We start from the raw sequence: 19,881 nt of genomic DNA on the forward strand, positions 1-19,881 counted from the left end.
ATACCTCTTCTCGAGCGTTTGCTATTGCTCCCGGCGTTCGTATTATAGCGAAAGAAAGCCCTTGTTATTTATGCATTATGCTGTTATGTGGGTAGCTATGAATTTGATGACCGCGTTTTTTATTTGCTCCGTCTAATTTAACATGGTCATTTATATGACGTTGGATATCTCTGCTCTATAACTAGAGTATTGTCTAGATATCTATCCTCTGTCTGTGCTGCGGCGTAAATCACATAGGCACTGTATAACCGACCTTAAGATGCCCGGAGGTACTTATGCCATGGAAAGACATAACTATCTTTGATTTTAGAGATTATTGTTGACTGTAAAAAGTAAGTAGCCACCGAGATAGGTATAATGAAACAATGCCGCCCGAAATACTGATAACTCGACCTGAGATGCTGTGAAAACCGGAATCAACCACCCATGCCATCTACCAAGGTAGACACCAAGCTATGGACAGTAGTCCAGTGATAACTATAAAAATGACCAAGGAAACCGAAACAACCTAACTAACCCGTCATCTCTCCAGCCACCCTCACAACTCCACCTCTTCTTCGGCATGGTTATCACCCGCCGAGACCAACGACACGTCCGCCCACGCAGAGTAAGTATCCTGCGCCGCAGCAAGATACGCCGCGACACGGGCGCGCGTGCGCGCCAGGATACGCTCTCGTGCGGCTTGTCGGTCTTTTCCTGGTTCTTGGCCGGAGCTGCTTTGACTGGGTTCAAGGCCAGGGTTCTCGTCCAGTGGAGCGGAGGAGGAGGAGGGTGCCAATGCTGACTCGGGGATTGATAGGGGGAATGGCTCGGTTTGTTGGCTGTCTTGTGGGTGATCGCCTATTGGATGTGAAGACTGGGCTGTGTCTTCGGGTATATGAGGTTCCTGTTTGTTGGTGGGGGTTCCGTCACTTGGTGATGAGGTGTGTTCGACGTGTTGGTGTGGTGACCGCGCGACCTCTGGACCTAGACTGCGGTTGGGTTCGTCGTCTCCTTCCGGTGGCCACGAGGAGGGCAGGGGCCCAATTTCCAATAGTCCAGGTTCGGCGTGGGCGTGCAGGTAGCGGTGGGCTCTGCGAATTTCGGTGCGTTTTGCTTTTGCGTGCGCGGTGTCGGGAACTAAGGTGGTATCTGGTGGATGTGCCGCTCCTTGAACTACACTGGGAGAGGTGAGTCGTTGGGACGGTGTGTATACAGATGGCGTCGGTGACGGTTGCTCTTGTAGTATCGCTTTGCCTTCACGGCGACACACCCACGGCGTAGGGTTATCTATTCGAGCGGGCTCTTTTTCAGCCTCGTTTGGAATTGCATGTGGTTGTGCTTCTTCCACCACATTGCTGGATTGTGTTGACTGAGTCGAGAGATCGTCGTCATATCGCGCTCGTTTCCTCCTGTGATGGTGATCGAAGTCTCCATCCTTAAGAGTCTCGCGCATATAAGCGTCGTGGGAGAAGTCGCTACCGGAGCAGAGATGCCCGAACAATCGTCTCATAGAGACAGCTTCATTCCATGAGGACGGATCCACTGTGCATGGATGAATGTCCCTAGGTCGAAAAGCGGCGACGAGTTCACGCAATTCGGAGTAAGAAGAATGCCGTGAGTATGGGAAGCGCTGGCGACATTAGAAAGATAGAATGCCTAACGGATCATGGGTGCTCACAATTGTATCTGGCGTATGTGGCGAACCGGGCTGGGGAGCCTTATTGTCGCTTGAAGGACCACGACTGAGCATTGCGACCAGCCGACTTAGAGAGATTTCGCCCTCGTCTTGTATCCCGTATTGATCAAGTGATAATGTTTTCTTCTTCGACCGAAAGGCTTCTGACAAGGCATTTTGCATCTGCGACAACGCATCTTTGTCTTTGATATGCTGCAGGAATACCTTTTCTAACTCTGCAAGTATGGACTCATCCGGCAGTTCAAGCTCGTGGACCTGATATAGATCCCCGATACCACCACCGACGCCAACTTCGGGCAATTCAGCGCCGTCGATTGTTCGATTAACAATTGGAACAATGTATACTGTGCTGGGGTCCCGAGCTGCCGGGCACGAGACACCCGGTTCACAACTGTGAATTCTGCTGGACTCGCTGCTACTTAAGCAACCTGGGATTTCATTATTACCTAGCTCAAAGCCACAGAGGGCTGCGGCCTCATTGACGCCTCTGCTACCAGAGCCATTGGCAAGAGCACGGTAGAGATCCATTTGGTATTGATCAACATGGATCTAGTTAAAGTATTAGCAGCGTTTAACCCGGGACCCCAACAAGCGGTTTCACCTTTGAATTTAACGCAGCTGACAGGGCCAGCCACACATCCTCATAACCAAATGTCCATGCGCGGAAGTAGAATTTTGTGTCGTCGTTGTAGGCTTCTACCTTTTGGAGAAGCTCTGCCAGGCCCTCAGCCTTGGATGGGAACTCACGAAACGGGTTCGAAGCACAAGCAAATGTGGTGTCCAGGTATATTTTCTCTAGACGCTTCCGACCCAGCGTGTAGGGTAACAAAACGGGATTTCGCACCAGACTGTTGATCCACCATCGCTCGGCTGGGATAATTTAGAATACAAGTGGCGCGGCGAAGGTAAGAATACTGACCTCGTATATCGCCAGTGTAGAGTATTGCCTTTCCACTCCCCTCAATCAGAAACATCACTGCCCCCGTGCAGTGGTTAGCATCAAACAAAGTCACCCGGATGTGCCGGTGAGGCGTGAGTTCAATCTCTGTTGGGGTATTCACAGGGATAGGGCGCTTTTGCCACCATATGAGCTTGTCGCACCTTTCCATGAGCACAGGAAGACCAGGAGGCTACTCACTAGGAGTTTACCCAGGTGCTTGTAGTGTAGCCGACGCGACTCTAGAATCCCTTTCTGAAAGTTCACACGATGTGGATACTTCTCAATGCGTAACAGGATCTGTTTCAGGCATGGTTGAGCTGAGAGAAAAGTCATGCGGTGATGGATAAGAGGACCACATACCTCTCTCGTGGCCGGCGAGCAGTAGATGAAGGGAGCCCGAAAGGACTCTAGGCCCTGGAGATGGTCGCTATGGACATGGCTTAAGAAACAAGCCAGCGGTGCTGGCCGTTCGGGGCTCTTGCGAAAGTAATCAACTGTTCTGTCTTAGTGCACCAGTTCATGCGTTATGTGGGAGGCCCAGCTTACTTTGGATGTCGGGGAATTCTAGTCAACGGCGTCAGCAATGCGCGTCCAGCCACGAGGATGAGCTTACCTGGCACGACACCGTCAAAGGTCGACATGGAGTGTGCTGTAACGAGTGGGTCGAAGAAGCCGAGATGCGAGGTCCAGCTGGCTGTGCAGCGACAACGCAGCGCTCTCCACTACTAAGCGACCATGCGAGTACGGAAGACGGAGGACGGACGGCGTACCAAGTGACACCGCAGAGGCTGAAACGGGGCCAACTCTCACATTCCTCATCTCCTTCACTTCTCTTCCTCTCCCACCTTCCCCAACCCACACATTCACGCCTCATGAATCGTCCGCTCGACGTCTAGATCCCGCCCCACCAGCACTCCAGATCGCGATCGCGAGGGGGTGCGCTTAATTCCATCCTGCGGCTGAAGACGTCCGTCGAGGCCAACGCTCTCTGTTCTCTCTTTCACTATCACTCCCTCTCACCATGCGTAAACCGTCGCTCGCTCAGCTCGTGTACAACGCGACTTTTCCTCGCCCGCGAACCAACGATCCAGGCTCCTTTGCGGCCCACATCACCCGCCATCTTGTGCCCGAGGTGCGCATCGAGACTAACACCTTCTACGGCCCGCTAGACTGCATCGAAGCCCAGTATCCAGGCCTGGACTATGCGTATGGCCCGCATCGGATGCGTCTGAGCCGTTTCCCCTGGCATCGCCGACTGTTCCGTGTGTTCGACGAGCTCCAACTGACTCCCGAGGAGATCTCCGAGCTGTGTTGCTGGGAAGGGACCAAATCGGCGCGCCAGCGCTACGAGGCAGATGAGGGGACAATCGTACAGGACACAACGGGCGCTTCTGTTCAACGAGCGTCACCGCCACCCTTGCCCTCCATCCAAGTACATGAGATTTACTACGAGGACTTCTGCGGGACAGAAGAGGACCAGGATCAGATCATCGAGACGGGCAGCGACGACACTGTACGCGCTAGCGACTCCCGCAGTTCCAGCGTGCTCTCTGACTATCGCTCGCACGAATTCGAGGATGACTACAGCGACGAAGAGATGGAGAGCTGCGGCGTCGCGCTGAACCATCGCCTCCTAGCCGCCATGGCCGCTCGTGATCAGGGCGCCGATGTGCCTCTCGATGAGGACTGGGAACAATGGCTGAAGGAGGCCGGGGAGCGCGGAGGGTATGGGGAAATGATCCACGCCATTCGTGCCAACCAGCCGCTGAGCTTCTTGCCTGAAGCTCCCACCTCGGCGCTTCGACACGATGGGCCACGCCTGCAAACTGCAACCACAGTGCCAGCAGAAGCGTATCTATACACCTCTGCGGCCAACCTCTTCCCCTCCAGCCCTGTCCTGCCACATAACTGGAGTCCACGTCCCGGTGCGACTACATGAATGACAATTTTCTTGCTCTCAGGCAAGAGCCCAAAATGACTCGACATGATTACGCTTGCATTTTTTTTCGGCGCATATCTCCCTTTTTCTCTTGTTTTGCTCGTTCGCCCTTTGCATCGTCTCCGACGCGGACTGGTTCCTTTGTCGGATGCTCCTTGCTGTTCCCATCGATATCTGCACTGCCCTTCATTGTGAGATCTGGAGGCTCAGGCTCCCTGCCCATAGATCCTTTCAGGCTGTCTCTAGCCAATGGGGCAATGGCTTATGAGGTGTTCTGTTAGTTCTAATACCCTCAGCTCTTTGTGCTGCAGTTAGTGTTGCTACTCCAATCACACTTGTTTTTCTTTATTTTCTTGCATTTGCACCTACCATTTTCGCATCTATTACCGGACTCGATAAATATTGCGGTTAGTTGCTTTTGTTCAAAAACACCTACATGTAACCACATCTGCGTACACTACGAAGCGGAGATCGCGATTGCGGAGCTCGCGTGGATCCGCCGATAAGCCTCGACTGAACTCCCGCAATCTTCGACTTTACAACAGTCCCGACTCTAGACACCATGTCTTGCCTCTCTAGCCTTTCCAACCCAGGAATGGATCGCTAAACTTATAACTAATCACCGTGCATCCAAGAGCTCTCACCACGCCGCAGATTCTGCCTCCAGCTCCCGCACGCGCAATAGCTCCACCATGATCAAAGCAATCTTCTACAGCAAATTCGACACTCAGGAGGGTAGGGCGCCGAACAATACTCCGTGATCGTAAATGATTTGGCTCTAACTGTCTGTCTCTCAGGTCCGAAAGTCGTTCACCAAGTTCCCGATGGCGCGATCGTTCCCTCCTCCACTGCCCCTTCGCAACCCCTCTTCCTGACCTTCTCCGACATCTCCTTCTTCGTGATTCCTCGTCAGGAGCTCTGTGGCAACCTGCTCCAGGTCTGTACGAACGGATACCGTATTTTGGGGTACCCAATTTGCATGAAATCCGCCCGCTATGACCGCAATGAGTTCATATTCAACTTCTGTCTGGTGTTGGCCGAGGAGGAAGATTTCAGCACGTACAAAAGCGTCGTCCAGAAGCTGGCCGACTTGATGCATGCCCTGGAGGAGCAAAATGGGTTCTTGTCTCGTGATTTCTCCAAAAGTGGCGAGGGTAAGGTTCATAGCCTTTGTGAAATGTTGATGGAGGATCTCAATAATTACTGCGAGTGCATGATTCCCATCGGTATGTCCCTCGTCTTGCTGAGCCGGGGCTGAGACTGACAAGCCATTTCTCAGACGAACTAAACACATTGAATATCAAGCTCTTCCCCATCTACCCTTCTCCACCACCTGTCAAGGCCTGGCAGGTTCCTTTGTTCACGGTTCGGTATCAAGCCTTCATGGACGAGAATTGGGATTTGACGATGCAACGGGTATGGCTTTATTGAGTCTTGACTATGTCAGTGTCCATTGGCTGATCTCCACAGATTGTGCCGCACATCAATGGTATCAACAGCATCCGCATTATCTCTATCTTGGCCGATACAGATTTTTCCCTCACCTGTCGTGCCATCCGACACTTGCTATACTACGGCTGCCTATTCCTCCTAGACATATTCTCGTTCTCAGCCATATATGCACCCACGGCGCAATTCAGCTCCTCCATAGGCTCGGACGAAGCCATGCAACTCGAATGCGCACGTTATGTAAACACACGTTTCGCGCCGCATCCTCATCTCGGGCCTCACTCACCTCTCCCACCCGTTCCAGCAGCAGCAACGAATGGCGGCAGTGGGACGGGCCCATTATCAAACTCCCTTACGGATCCGGCAGCCAGCATATCCCGCGACGAATCCCGCTTCGATGCGGAAGAGATATGGCCTCTATTAGGCGACCCCGAAGACGGGGTACCCAACGGCAGCACCGAATCCTCCGAAACACACGATCATGATCCCGCCCTCACAGGCCAAGGCGCCGGCGTCGTCGACGGCGTGGGGATCGTCGAGCTCTACGCCAGCCTCAAGCAAGGCCAGAGCGTGAAACAGTGGTACTCGCAGCACAGCCGCGAACTAGCCAATATCGACATCCGCCGCTTCATCACCTTCGGCGTGATCAAGGGCTTCCTCTACCGCGTACACAAATACGCCTGCACAACAGGCCAGCCAGCTCCCGCGCCACGCAACTCCTCCCTCACCCCCGTACATACCTCAACCGGACCTTCCTCCCGCGCTACAACGGGCAACAATACACCGTACGCGGCGTCTAGCGTTGGCGACGAAGCGCCGATATCTGCCGTGTCGCGCCGAGACACGAGCCGCGAACGCGCCGGCTCGCTTCACAGTGGAAGTCGAGGTGCATTTGGGAACGGGAGTGCGCCATCGGGGGTGTTTGAGGATGACGAAGATAGTGAGATCGATGACCGGACCTTGTCAAAGTATCTTGATGGCACGCACTGTTTCGATCATATTTGCACAGAACTGGAAATTAGTGAACGGGAGTTGACGATGAGGCTCAAACGGTATCCCGGGGAGGTGCTGATTCTTCATCGGTGATACTTTGTCTTTGGTTTACGGCCGCTGGTTGCGTCTTAGATACCCTGTCGCTTTTTGAGAATTTTGGTACCCTGGATCGGGAGTTCAATACAGTTTGCAAGTACGTGGAATACTAAATTGATCTCAGACTCGGGAAAAAGGTGTCGAGTACAGTATGCGTTGATTGCGGTTCCCGCCATCCAATGGTAAAGGTTCGTATCCCATGACGATGGATGCGTCAATATCGAAAACACAATAAGCCTCCCACCTTTCCGTCCGAAGATGCGAATTAACTTGGAGCCGTTTGCTCCAAATAACCGAGAATCAATAACCCAGTCCTTGTGCGCCGGGCTTGTGTTCTGATTTTGAATGACACGGCGAGAAGAAGGAAAACCGTTAACGCCGCAGCACCAGTCGTCATCAGTCGTAGGTATCGTATATATGGGAAACAAGAAGAGGGGGGGGCGTGGAAGGCTGCTAAAGGTTTTTGCAACCGACCAAAGAAAGCGTCTCATGCCCAGAGCCCACTCAAAGTACTGGAAGAAGCAAATAAGAGGGATATCAGGAAAAGTCATTACTCCTCGTCCCAAGCTTCAAGTTCAGCCTTTTCGTACTCGGCCATGACCGCGGGATCGAAGATCGTTTCGCCTTCTGATGGGATCGTCGTCTTGATATCATCGAAGATAGGCAAGAACGCATCGTTCCAGCGCTTGCGACGATCCATGACAATCTTAGCCGCATCTCCGACTGCTGGACGAGAGACGCCCGCGCTGGCAACGTGGCTGCCACCGCCTGCACCCCCGGGACGGTGCTTGGCTTGGGACCCCTTCTTGCTTTTGCCCATGGTGCGAGTGCGCTTGAGGTAGGCTTGCTGGACCTGGGAATCGAGATCGTCTTGAATGGTAGTGAATTCGAGAAGGGCCATATGCTCTTGGGCGATCTTGAGGATGCGGGCTTTGCGCGCATTGTTGATGATGATTTGCTTCTTGAGCTCGCTCTGGAGAAGGCGGAGGCGCTCAGCAACTTCGTCGTCGTAATGTGCGTCGTAGTCAGGGTTATCATCTGCCCCCAGGAAGCCGATGTAACGTAGTTCAGCCTTGGCACGCTCGTCGAGCTGGGCATGGTCCAACTTTGCAACGGACGTTTTGAAGCCACTAGGAGAGGCATCGCGGAATGCCGTCGCTGGTGGAAGGGCCTTGTTCTCCGACTTGGTCTCCAGATCCCCGTTCGGCTGGTCTAGGTCCATCCCATCCCCACCCAATCCCGTCGTTGATGGTGCATCGCCATTGGTGGAATTCGCATTGTCTTCGGGAAGAGTGCGATGCTCATAGCGGAGAAGAGAACACAGACGACTAAGTAGTGGTCCGATCGAGACCTCGTTGGTTTCGAGTTTCTCATCGGTCAATTGTTCAATGCTGCCCCGGCCCTGGTTCAAAGGATACTGGTCCCTATCATCCTGGTTCTGGTCATAGGAAACCCCATCCTCTTCTGCCCAAATCTGACGATAGAATTTCTTTCCGCGACGTGGGTTGATGAACGGAGTTACACGATCTCCCTGTAATCGGGATTAGTAGAGAATCTTAGAAGATCTAAGCCGTCGCACTCACCCTCTCTCGCAGCCAAGCAATGTCTTCTTCCGTTAAAGGTCGAATGTACGGCTCAATGTAGGCCTGGAAAGTGTTGGCGCTGACTTGGTTCGAAGGCTTGGCATTGCTGAAATCCTTGTCTGGCGCAATACCAGCCATCATATGGCTGAGGTCACTCTTGGGGAAGCGCGCAACGCTGTAGATTTCCTTCCTTTCATCGTCCGTCATGTTCTGGAGAACTTCTCGAATGTGGTATATGGTTGGGTCATCGAACTTAAGGGGATTGTCCCCAAACACCTGGATCTGGGGCACTGCTGGTTGCGGTTCGGGCTGATGAGAAGAGTCGCTCGAGTCAGAGCCTGGGGACCCAGGCTCAGCAGGGCCATCGGTCCCAGTGGCACCACCATTGGGAGACAGCATTGAAGGAGGGGAAAGGGAAGAGCTTTCTTCCGAGGCTGCGTTTTTGGAATTCTTCGAAACTGGAGAAGCGGCTGTATGCGAGTCAGTGATTCAGTCACGTCAAAAAGAAGAGATGGGGGGAAATCGAAACAAAAGAAACCCACGAGGCAGGTGGAGATTGGGTGGAAGTGGAGATGGATTATACCACTTACCTCCTTCAACTTTTGTCTCCGCACCATCCTGGCGGCTAACTTCATGGGCTCCATGATTGAGGGGACGCTCCTCCTTTGTAATGGAACGCTCCTTGCGCTTCTTCAGCTTGCTCTTATGGTACTGATCGTCATCTTCCTCCGTTTCACGCTTCAGCTTGGCACGGTCTCCAACTTCCCGACTCAGTTCTAGATCTTCCATCACCTCCTTTCGCTTTTGTGACATCTCGCGCATACCAGCATTGCAAACTTCACCACGAGCATCTGCCATATCACTGAGGCTTCTGAGGTGTTCCACCAGGGTCTCGAGCGTCTTGGAATCGGGGATGTTTGGCGCGGCCACCAGCTCGAGTAGGTCGGTATACTGGCCGTTGGCCAGGTCAATAAGCTTGGTTACATCATTTTTGAGATAGCTAGGAGGTGGAGGGACTGCGACCATGGGGACACTGCCCGTGTTTGATGGAGTGGTGTTGCGACTGCGCGGCGGGCGCGTATCACGGCCCTTTCCCCTTACTCTTGTACGCTGAGGGCATTTTCGCGTTTTAGAATAGCGCTCAAAAGAAGGCTGCACAAGAGTGGTATGGCTGATGCAGACAAGTCTGTGACGAGAGCGTGAACGGGGAAGTCGAGGGGTTCTTAAGAGGCGCAAGTGAGAGTCGGGTAGCTCATGCTGACCTGAGTCACCGGGGGAGGATTCGATTCAATGACAGCAACAATTTGTCTGGCTAAAGCACTATGAGTGAGAACCTCTGCAGGGAGTATAATCCAAAGGGACGGGATGAAGAGATAGGATGAGCAGAGCAGATGAGGCAGTTGTGAGTTGTGAGCTTGCGCGGTGTCTCCATCTGGGTGACCACACGTGACCTAGTGGATAATACTTCAGGCGGTGGGATGGGCGGTGAATGATAAAGAGCAGGGGTGCCTTGGCGCCTGGTGGGACTTGATCATTCTCACTTGCATCTTCAGACGCAGTCCGGCCACATCAACTATTGTATAGGGCATCGTTAGGTTCCTGGCCAACTGTGAATAGCGCAGTGGCCAAAAGTGATGCATGGTATTTGTTTTCTTTTCCTTGTGAATTGTAGCGATATACTCCTAGCCCTGTGTGATTGCTCTGGTTTAAATATCATAGATGTGTTGAATATCGTCCTATGGATTTCACCATTTTTAAGAGCATTCAATGCTTGAAGCAAATCCATACATGATCATTGCCGTGAGGCTATGAATTGATGGCCTAGGTCGCCTCGACAAAGACGATCAGGGCGGAAATAGACCTGGCATTCCGTAGGGCGGTGATCCACCCCGAACGCAGCAACCGCAAACGGTCTGCCTCATCAGGGATCTACAGCACACACACCCTTTGCATCAGCCCGGCTGGGGCGAGTGCAGCATTGTTTCCATTTTTCCGACTTGGGGCAAGGCTCTCGAAGTTTCGCCTCGTGGCCGCAACATTCCTGTGACGAACTCGCTTTGCCCTTGCATTCTTGCCTGTGCCGATGAAGCGGAAATGGGTAGACTCGCCGTAATTGGAGTCTGACTTCACCTCGACCGAACGCAGGTGTGCTCGGGCAAGATCAATCAAAAGGTGAACGCTTGCCATTGTCTTTCGGCAGATTGATTATGCTATTGACAGCCGCGCGATGCTCCCGCGCTCCCCAATCACCACGATCCAACGATCCTGCGTCGTGTTTGCATTGTGCCGAGAATCCCGCATATTTTAGTGTTATTCTTGGACGCAGCCATGTCGCGCACAACAGCCCCAAGCGCCAAATCGACGGTGGCCACGCTCTTTGCAGGTCCCGGCAGCGCCTCCAATTCCTCTTCCTCGGTCAGCGTACGTATAGACTCCGCCCTGGGATGGCAGACCACCGTCTCACCTAGACCGACGATATAGGAAAATGTGGGATTCCGCTTCGTCCTGGATCGCACGGTACAAACTCTCTCTGGCAGTGGCCTCCCCGATTCGGGCTCACTATCAGGGCTGTTATTCGTCCCAGGTCTGGCGCCTCACGATCCATGTAATGCGATACTCGACTCATTCATCCCATCCAACGTGACCCGCCACGAGGATGTCTCAGAGTTCGGATACTCTCTGATTGGACTGGCCCCATGGATTTCCCCGGACTGCACCCAATCGTTCCTGGCTGCCTCGCGCCAGGCCGGCTCTGGAGCTCTTGTTTTCTACCAACCTTCCAGTGATGAGACAGGCATCCCACCTCCGCCCAACGACAAACGCTGGGATTTGAACGACGGATACAAATGGAGGATGGACAACAATTACCCCATCTACGCTATTCCTGGACCAGCTGGCAAAACCCTCATGCGTGAACTCTCATGGTTCTCAGACGGAACACCTGCGAACAAGAGTCATAACGGAAGCCACCTCTCAACTAATCACGGCGCGAAGGAGAGTGCCCGCCTGTTCACAATGATTGATGCTGGTAGGCGACACGAACACTCAAAGACGAATGCCACAGAATGGCTAACCAGTCGCAGAAAGCCCTACCAGTTCAACTCCAGCACTTTGGAGCTTTGTCCTTGCTATCCTGGGAACTATTGCAGGCATGGGATTAGCTCTGCTTATTATCTATCACTGCATCCAGCGTAAACGACGTGAGAGACTTCGTCAGCGTATCGAAGCCGGCGATGTTGATATTGAGCAACTGGCGTTGAACCAGATCACGGTGCCTCGCGATGTGGTGGACAAGATGCCACTTTACATCTATCCAAATCTCACAACACCAACTAATGATACACCTGCCAAAGAAGCTCAGACCAACGTGGCGGAGCTCGATTCCAGTAATAAGACGCCATCGCCCACGAACTACGAAGAACCCGAAAGCACTCCGAAGGATGTTGGGATAAGAAAGCCAGAAGCCGCTCTGATCAACCCACAGACTGTCGATCAGGGGGCACCGCGGACGAACCCTTATCGACTGAGCTACACCCAGACCACCTGCGCCATTTGCCTGGATGATTATGTTGTTGGATCATCGTTGGTCCGCGAACTGCCGTGTGGCCATATCTTTGACCCTGGGTGCATCGACCCCTTCCTCACGCAGAATAGCAGCCTATGTCCTCTGTGCAAAAAGAGCGTTTTGCCGCCAGGGTCGTACCAATTGCAGGTGACCAATGCAATGGTTCGTCAGGACCAGGCGACAAGACATTCTGGATGAATCAGCTGGAAAAGTGAACAAATCCAGATGTTACAGTGCGATGGTACATAGTAGGCGAGGATCATTGAGATGCCTAAAAATCATCAGCGAGTGTTTTTATCTTTGTCTTCTCTCCCATCATGTGCGTTAGTTGCATTGCCAAGGCGTTCTTTTTTCGCTTCTTCCTCCATTCGGGGGCGATTGATTTGAGGGTCGTCTACACGTCAAGTATCTGGCAAGGATGATAGCAAAGCATTCATGATACCAGCCATTACACAAGAATGAATTGGATGTGTAGTTATTCATTAGTTTTCGCCCACTGCGGGCAGGTGCTGAAAATGACACCTGAGGCCACAGTTGTGGGTCTGTCATGTGATTGGCTCAACAGCGACACTCGGCTAATCGCTAGCGTCCCACACACAACCTCTGCTTCTGATCTTTCTCTCTCGAACTTTTTGCAGTTGCGACAACGACAACCGACGACCCTGTGAAGCCGACAAGGTATGGCCTATCCCAATACTGTGGCTCGCTTGAATTTCTACAGCTGCTAACTCGAATTGCAATTGTCCAGATGGGTGCCCTCAAGTACGTCGAAGAGATCCAGAAGAAGAAGCAGTCCGATGTCATTCGGTTCCTGCTCCGCGTTCGCTGCTGGGAGGTGAGATAGAACCCCCCCGACCCTCGACTGCCTAACATCTCCGCCGAGCGCTCGTGTTATAGCCATAGGAAACGCCTGATGCTTATGATGGTGTTACTGGACGGCTTCAACGAACCTCCTTCGGCGGAAATGATTTGTGGCACGAAAAGAGTCTCCTTTGGAGACTCGTGTGTCTTGCTATACACTCGTTGAACTTTGCTGAGAGTGCATAATATAGCTCCGCCAGCTGAACGCCATCCACCGTGCTTCGCGCCCCTCCCGCCCCGACAAGGCTCGCCGTCTCGGCTACAAGGCCAAGCAGGGCTACGTCGTCTACCGTATCCGTGTCCGCCGCGGTGGCCGCAAGCGCCCGGTCCCCAAGGGTGCTACCTATGGCAAGCCCACCAACCAGGGTGTCAACCAGCTCAAGTACCAGCGGGCTCTGCGTGCCACCGCTGAGGAGCGTGTCGGCCGCCGCTGCGCCAACCTGCGTGTCCTGAACTCCTACTGGATCAACCAGGACTCCACCTACAAGTACTTCGAGGTCATCCTCGTTGACCCCCAGCACAAGGCCATCCGCCGCGATGCCCGCATCAACTGGATCTGCAACCCCGTCCACAAGGTACGTTTTATTATTAATCAATTTTGTTCATTCTTGCCTAGACCTCGTCTAACTGGATTCTTTTTCTAATAGCACCGCGAGAGCCGTGGTCTCACCGCCACTGGCAAGAAGTCCCGTGGTATCAACAAGGGCCACCGCTACAACAACACCAAGTCTGGCCGCCGCCACACCTGGAAGCTCCAGAACACTCAGAGCTACTGGCGCTACCGCTAAGCGCATTAATGCGCTTAAGTGGAGTGGGTTGGAGGTTATTGGCTGCATGTGGTTATCTCTTCGAACAATTCTCTCCTGGATCGTGTATAACACGCTGGGCTCGAGTTTAATGCAGACCGGAAGGCTCTGTTTCTAGCCAAAAAGCCATCTTGTTTTATGTTGAATTCCCCCTTGTTTAACGAAGTATGACTGGTTCAACTCCACCCCGTCGCTGCGGATCTGTATGTTATTCGTAGAGTGATCATCGTAATCTTTTCTGCGGGATCTCTTGAGGGCCCAAATTACCGTTTGGTGGGCTAGTGCCGAGTCGGCCGGCGCTCGTGTGCTCCTGCAGGATGTCCCATCTCACTCACCTAGGCATTGAAATTGGCCTCATTCTTGTCGTTTAGTGGATCTTCACCAGGACTCAGTCGATCTACAGTGGTCTTAGCCGCGAGTTCTGCAGCGTACGTAACGTACCTAGTGGCCTCCACTGGCAACGTTACGCAGCCAAAAATAACTCTGTTGCCTGAGGCACCGAACAGGCCCGCCGCTTCCCTGTTAGCCGCTTCCCAATCCGTTCGAGGTGACTATGAGATGTTGCAACAACTACTCGACTTGAACGCTCTTTGTGCTAGCTCATGCTTCTATTTAAGCTCTAGTTGCTTTGAATCGCCTCGTTACCTTCTTCTTTTACTGAGGAAAACCGTCTCCCAGTCCTTGCTTGCGAACAAAGAGACCTTCGTGGTCCTCGACTGCTCGTTATCGTCAACTCCCCCCACGATCGACTTGCATGTGTCCTGCGCAAAGCACCAGCACTACGCACTGGCTTGCCATTTGCGCTGGTTCCGCCCGGTTTATTTCCCAGATCTAGTCGACCACATGCGCCCCTATGCCGTCCCGGTCCGGACGTAACCCGCCGATCCCTCCGAGCTTGAGCCCCGGCTTCGCAGCCTTTCCCTCGAACCCTTCCTCGCTTACCGCACCGGAGAACTCTTTACGACGCCCGTCGCATCCTCAAAATGCTTCAAACATGGCTCCGATGAACGGCAGCTCGCCTACCAGCCCATACCGGCGCGGACATACTCGCTCGATCAGCCACCCGTTCACCTCCCCGTTCACCGGAATTGGAAAGAAGCGTGAGAAGGCCGCGGCGAGACAGGCCACATGGGATTCAGACTCTGACTCTGACGAAGTCACTTACCCTGTGCAGACTCTCTCGACAAGTCCCCGCAAGGACTTGTCGAAGGGAGGACCAGGCAGTGATCTAGCCGAGGGAAAATGTCAGACTTGCAACTCGACCGTACGGTGGCCACGAAACCTGAGAGTATTCAGATGCACTTCATGTTTGATGGTCAACGACCTTGATGTGGAGCCACCCAAGGATGCGAAGGATCCATTCGATCCTGATCATGATGATCGAGTACGAGATGCACGCGCTCCGAACCCTTCCGCATCATACCCAGTAGCTTCTTCTGTCCCCGATCTGAAGCCAGGTATGTTCGTTTAGATTCCTTAATGTATATTCTCCAATCCAGCTCACTGACTTCTTCAGGTCCGATGCTGTCAGTCAAAGAAACCAGCGGCTTGATCGACGGATGTCTCTCAATGTACTTCGAAAGTCTTTTAGATGGATCCAGATCGCGGTTGGCACAGGACGACAATCGCACTGGGAGGCCCCGGAATCTGAAAGGAGAAATTTTATCATCATCGCCAGGACACCCTCCGGGCTCTGGCTACCTGTCGGTTCCACGGGACCCTCGCAGTCGAAGTACTTCAGCCTCCAGCGAACGAGATCGGTATGACGTGACGAAGGAGAATTCCAATCTTTTGACACCACATAAATTTCAGTGGGGAGGCAAAGATACACCGATTCGGACTCGTGCCAACTCGGATTTACAATCTGGTTCAAAAGCAGACCGCCGTCATGAAGAGCCAAGACGGCCTGTCCATTCCGAAAATAAAGATCGCGAGCACTATTCGCGGGTTTTCAGCCGGTTGGAAAACTATCTCATCACTACCTTCAAAGGCTCAGGGATTCTCAATGCCTCTTTCCCCACATACCCACCGTCTATTCGATCAGCCAGTAGTGGCAATCCCCCACGGATGAAAATGGAGCCAAGTCCTGTCCCAGAACCGGCGATGGATACGGCTGTTTTTGAACCCGATGCTAAAACACTGCTGCTTGGAGATTTGGCAGAAAATTCATCCTGGTGGATGAATGAATGGGCACAGTCCGAAGGACAAGTTCCCTCTTCCAAAGAAAAAGTTCCACATAGATCTCGTCTGGTATCCTCCAGAAGCCCTCGCATCCATTGGGGTGAGGTGGCCCAGTTTTATCAATTGATTCTCACTGCGGGCAACTCCTGGGCTGAGAAATGGACAGCCAAGAGACCCAATGCTGGGCGTTCGGAAGCGGACCTGATCCGGAGCAAGAGATGGGAATCAGTTGACCTGTCTGTGATCGAAACGGATATTATCGATTCCCGTTTACACCTACAAAGGACGTTGATGAAGGCTATTGAGAATCTTCTCAAAAGGCCGCGACGGCCTCTGAGAAAACCGGAAGATACCAGGTTCTTGTTTATATTATTGGCGAATCCTCTATTGTCGTCTCCTAGCTCCTACCATCAGACTCACACCGGCCAAACATCTCGCCACGATGGTCGACGCCCGTCGAATCCAAACGACAACCCACGACCAACGACCAGGGATGGCAAGTCTTCGCGTAAAGATCCTTCAGCGTTGGCCACTCGACCTAGTAGCTCAAACCACCACTACGGGATTCTCAAGCGAATCTTGGGTCTGATGTCCAATCTATCCAATGAGTGCCATCACTATTTCGTGTCTTGGTTTTGCCGCTTTTCCACGGGACAATTTGAACGGCTTGTCGAATTGGTTGGCGGATTTGTCACATATCGACTGACGCGCCAACATGGGCGAAAACGCAGTGAAGTAACGAATGATGGGGATGCACTAGTCCCAAGCTTTGCCAGTGCTGCGGGCAGCACCCCGGCCGAGTTGCATGCCGCCATCAACAATCGACGGAGCCCAAACAAACAGCCGGCCAAGAAGAAGGAAGCACCCATTGTGTATGCCGAAGACTGGCAGATCTGGGCTGCGGCTAGGATCATGTCGTTGCTGTTTACAGCAAATATGTCCCATGTGTCTCGTAAACCGGACACTGGTTTGGGTGATCCAAGAGCCCGGCGCCATGCTGATTTCGGCGGAAATCACTCAGGTCGTCGTCAAGGCTATGTGGTTCCCATCAGTACATTCTACAACACTTTGCTAGACTACTCCGACCTTCTGGCTGACTTCGAGATCTGGGAGTCGCGAAGTTCCAAGTTCGCATTCTGCCAGTATCCCTTCTTTCTCAGCATCTGGGCAAAGATCCACATCTTGGAACATGATGCACGTCGGCAGATGGAGGTGCGGGCTCGGGAAGCCTTCTTCAATAGCATTCTCAATCACCGCCCCGTCAGCCAGTATCTCGTGCTGAAGGTGCGACGAGAATGCCTTGTCGAAGACAGCCTTCGTGGTGTGAGCGAGGTCGTGGGATCAGGACAAGAGGAGATCAAGAAGGGCCTTCGCATTGAGTTTCTCGGAGAGGAAGGTGTTGATGCAGGCGGCCTGCGGAAGGAGTGGTTCCTCTTACTTGTCCGCGAGGTCTTCGATCCGCATCATGGTAAGTCAAATGTAGATCGGGCAGCATGTGAACATTCCACTAACAAGAATAAGGGCTTTTCATCTACGACGATGATTCTCAGTATTGCTACTTCAACCCCTTTTGCTTTGAGTCATCCGAACAGTTCTTCTTGGTGGGGACTTTGCTGGGACTTGCTATCTACAATTCCACCATTCTTGATATCGACCTTCCTCCCTTTGCCTTCCGAAAATTGCTCGCATCTGCACCTCACACTAGCGCCCCCCAGTCGGTGAGTCCGCAACGCTCGAATTACAAGTGTACCCTGGAGGATCTTGCCGAGTATCGCCCGGCTCTTGCGAAAGGGCTCCGGAATCTGCTTGACTTTGAGGGCGACGTTGCCGAAACATTCTGCTACGACTTTGTTGCTCAAGTCGACCGCTATGGAGAGATCGTGAATGTGCCTCTTTGCACCGGTGGCGAGAATCGTCCGGTGACCAACCACAACCGTCGTGAGTTTGTGGACTTGTACCTTCACTATCTCCTTGACACCGCCGTCGCCAGGCAGTATGAGCCGTTCAAACGTGGCTTCTTTACGGTCTGTGGTGGCAATGCCTTGTCGCTCTTTCGGCCCGAGGAAATTGAATTGCTTGTGCGAGGCTCGGATGAGCCACTTGATGTGACTTCACTGCGGGCAGTGGCTACCTACGACAACTGGTCTCATCCTCGTCCCGAATCTGTTGCCACAGTGCAATGGTTCTGGGATTTCTTCGAGAACGCTCCGCCACAGGCACAGCGCAGGATCCTGTCATTTATTACTGGCAGCGATCGCATTCCCGCCATGGGCGCTACCAGTCTCACGATTCGACTTGCTTGTCTTGGGGATGACTGCTCGAGGTATCCGATTGCGCGAACTTGCTTCAACACACTGGGTCTCTACCGTTATCCCACACGGGAGAAGCTCCAGAAGCTGCTCTGGGATGCCGTTGTGAATAGTGAGGGATTCGGCTTGAAATGAAATTTTTCTCTTTCCCTTGTTCTTGCTCGGGCTCGAGTCTTTATGATGGCTATGATTGTATAGATGCGGGATGATGGGCACTGGGTGGCCATGCACGCCGCAAGGAGTTGAACTCCCTCTTCACTTGGGTTGGGACGCATTTGAAACTTTTGCACTGGCTTTCTAGGTTGCACTTGAGGGGCGCGTATCGCTTGCTTTGCTCACTCTCGAAGACACGAATCTTGCAGTTTGGAATTCAACGTTTCGGGCTTGAGCCCCTGGTCTCCTATGCACTCTAACTAAACCTCCCACGCCTTGTGAGGCATCTTCCACTGCCCCGGAACTAAAGCACTCCAGAGAGCGTAGGACGTCCCGCCGGTCATACATCGCAAACGATCCGATTTCCCGAACCACCGGAAAGGTCGGTAGAGTTGAGTTGAGCAGTGCAAGTGTAGCAAGGGTTTGACCTGCCGATTGATTTGCCGAGTTCTAGCTGATCTCGTCATGCATGTACCTGCGAAGCGTCTTCGGACTTGGGCACAGATTGGGTCCTAGGCCGGCTCTTGCTTGGGAGATCCTGACCAACCTGGCTTGGGTCGGCTCAGATGTGTCTGATCGCGGGGAATTACCTGTTCTTGGAGATGGGGATATTGCGGGGTTAGTCTGCTGCTAAAATCCGGGAGAATATCTGGGTAATGTGCCTGGGTCTATGGGGAGGTTGAACAAGGTTCTTCAGAGACCAGAACGTTCGATCTCTGCCACCACACGAACGACAACTCAAACATACAAGTCAAGTAAAAGAAAAGGCAAAAGCCATGTACTCCCCGGATTCCATTGCTGCACTCCATTTTACTGCATCCTGCGTCCTGCAACGCAGCCCCACAACCTCCCCACACGCCATGAGCCCAACCTCCACATCGCGAGCCCTAAGATGTACTAGCTGGGTGATTCGGACAGTCACTCAGCCCGTCGCCCTAGCGTCTTGGATAGCCGATAAATTCCCGCATCCAGAGGGCTGTTCATTCCCTTTTCGTCATGAGGTCTTCTAAATAGCCGGATATCGAGTAGTTTCGGAGAAATCTGCCCATACAGACATGAATTATTCCCTAGGAAGAGTACCGAAGTCGTCATCATCAAGCTCACCACATACACGGGACGGCAACTGTATCCACGGGATGAATTGGCTCAGGCCTTCCCACCATTTCAACAGCTGGGATTCAACCGAAGTGTACCCAGCCGTCGGGGCAATGCTTTCATAGTTGTGAGATAAACCCCGCGGACATCAGCCAAGGCAAGCATCGCTGCGGGGTTAGTCTGCTCTATGTTCGTGACAAGTAGGAACCGGAGGAGAGTGCCGCATAGAAACT

The 19,881-nt window shown here is 52.9% G+C and overlaps 7 protein-coding genes across 7 annotated transcripts; 4 read left to right on the top strand and 3 right to left on the bottom strand.

Annotated features, from left to right (window-relative positions):
• Positions 1-538: 538 nt before the first annotated feature.
• N7459_002583 (uncharacterized protein) lies at positions 539-3,259 on the bottom strand (the record flags this gene model as incomplete). The annotated part of the gene is made up of 8 exons (XM_056941768.1): positions 539-1,612; positions 1,661-2,227; positions 2,280-2,548; positions 2,598-2,751; positions 2,817-2,915; positions 2,979-3,112; positions 3,165-3,182; positions 3,232-3,259. The coding sequence occupies 8 exons, from the start codon at positions 3,257-3,259 to the stop codon at positions 539-541; spliced, it is 2,343 nt and encodes a 780-aa protein (XP_056801651.1).
• Positions 3,260-3,639: 380 nt separating this feature from the next.
• Positions 3,640-4,557, top strand: N7459_002584 (uncharacterized protein; the record flags this gene model as incomplete). The annotated part of the gene is made up of 1 exon (XM_056941769.1): positions 3,640-4,557. One exon carries the CDS (start codon positions 3,640-3,642, stop codon positions 4,555-4,557), a length of 918 nt encoding a protein of 305 aa, XP_056801652.1.
• A 692-nt stretch (positions 4,558-5,249) lies between these two features.
• N7459_002585 (nitrogen permease regulating protein NPR2) lies at positions 5,250-7,092 on the top strand (the record flags this gene model as incomplete). Its single annotated transcript, XM_056941770.1, has 4 exons — positions 5,250-5,292; positions 5,355-5,783; positions 5,837-5,973; positions 6,028-7,092. 4 exons carry the CDS (start codon positions 5,250-5,252, stop codon positions 7,090-7,092), a joined length of 1,674 nt encoding a protein of 557 aa, XP_056801653.1.
• Positions 7,093-7,645: 553 nt separating this feature from the next.
• N7459_002586 (histone acetyltransferase NGG1) lies at positions 7,646-9,830 on the bottom strand (the record flags this gene model as incomplete). The annotated part of the gene is made up of 3 exons (XM_056941771.1): positions 7,646-8,626; positions 8,679-9,148; positions 9,269-9,830. Coding segments are annotated over 3 exons (2,013 nt in total), but the record flags the coding sequence as incomplete, so codon positions are not given.
• Positions 9,831-10,499: 669 nt separating this feature from the next.
• Positions 10,500-10,865, bottom strand: N7459_002587 (uncharacterized protein; the record flags this gene model as incomplete). Its single annotated transcript, XM_056941772.1, is given in 2 exon segments — positions 10,500-10,607; positions 10,623-10,865. The coding sequence occupies 2 exon segments, from the start codon at positions 10,863-10,865 to the stop codon at positions 10,500-10,502; spliced, it is 351 nt and encodes a 116-aa protein (XP_056801655.1).
• Positions 10,866-11,006: 141 nt separating this feature from the next.
• On the top strand, positions 11,007-13,892 carry N7459_002588 (60S ribosomal eL15 domain-containing protein; the record flags this gene model as incomplete). Its single annotated transcript, XM_056941773.1, has 7 exons — positions 11,007-11,099; positions 11,160-11,706; positions 11,762-12,409; positions 12,830-12,921; positions 12,992-13,078; positions 13,296-13,679; positions 13,752-13,892. 7 exons carry the CDS (start codon positions 11,007-11,009, stop codon positions 13,890-13,892), a joined length of 1,992 nt encoding a protein of 663 aa, XP_056801656.1.
• Positions 13,893-14,763: 871 nt separating this feature from the next.
• Positions 14,764-18,535, top strand: N7459_002589 (HECT-type E3 ubiquitin-protein ligase; the record flags this gene model as incomplete). Its single annotated transcript, XM_056941774.1, has 3 exons — positions 14,764-15,367; positions 15,427-17,559; positions 17,613-18,535. 3 exons carry the CDS (start codon positions 14,764-14,766, stop codon positions 18,533-18,535), a joined length of 3,660 nt encoding a protein of 1,219 aa, XP_056801657.1.
• Positions 18,536-19,881: the final 1,346 nt, after the last annotated feature.

This window comes from Penicillium hispanicum, assembly GCF_028827665.1.
Source record: "Penicillium hispanicum strain IBT 35686 chromosome Unknown utg000003l_segment0_segment0, whole genome shotgun sequence".
NCBI classification, from domain to species: Eukaryota; Fungi; Ascomycota; class Eurotiomycetes; order Eurotiales; family Aspergillaceae; genus Penicillium; species Penicillium hispanicum.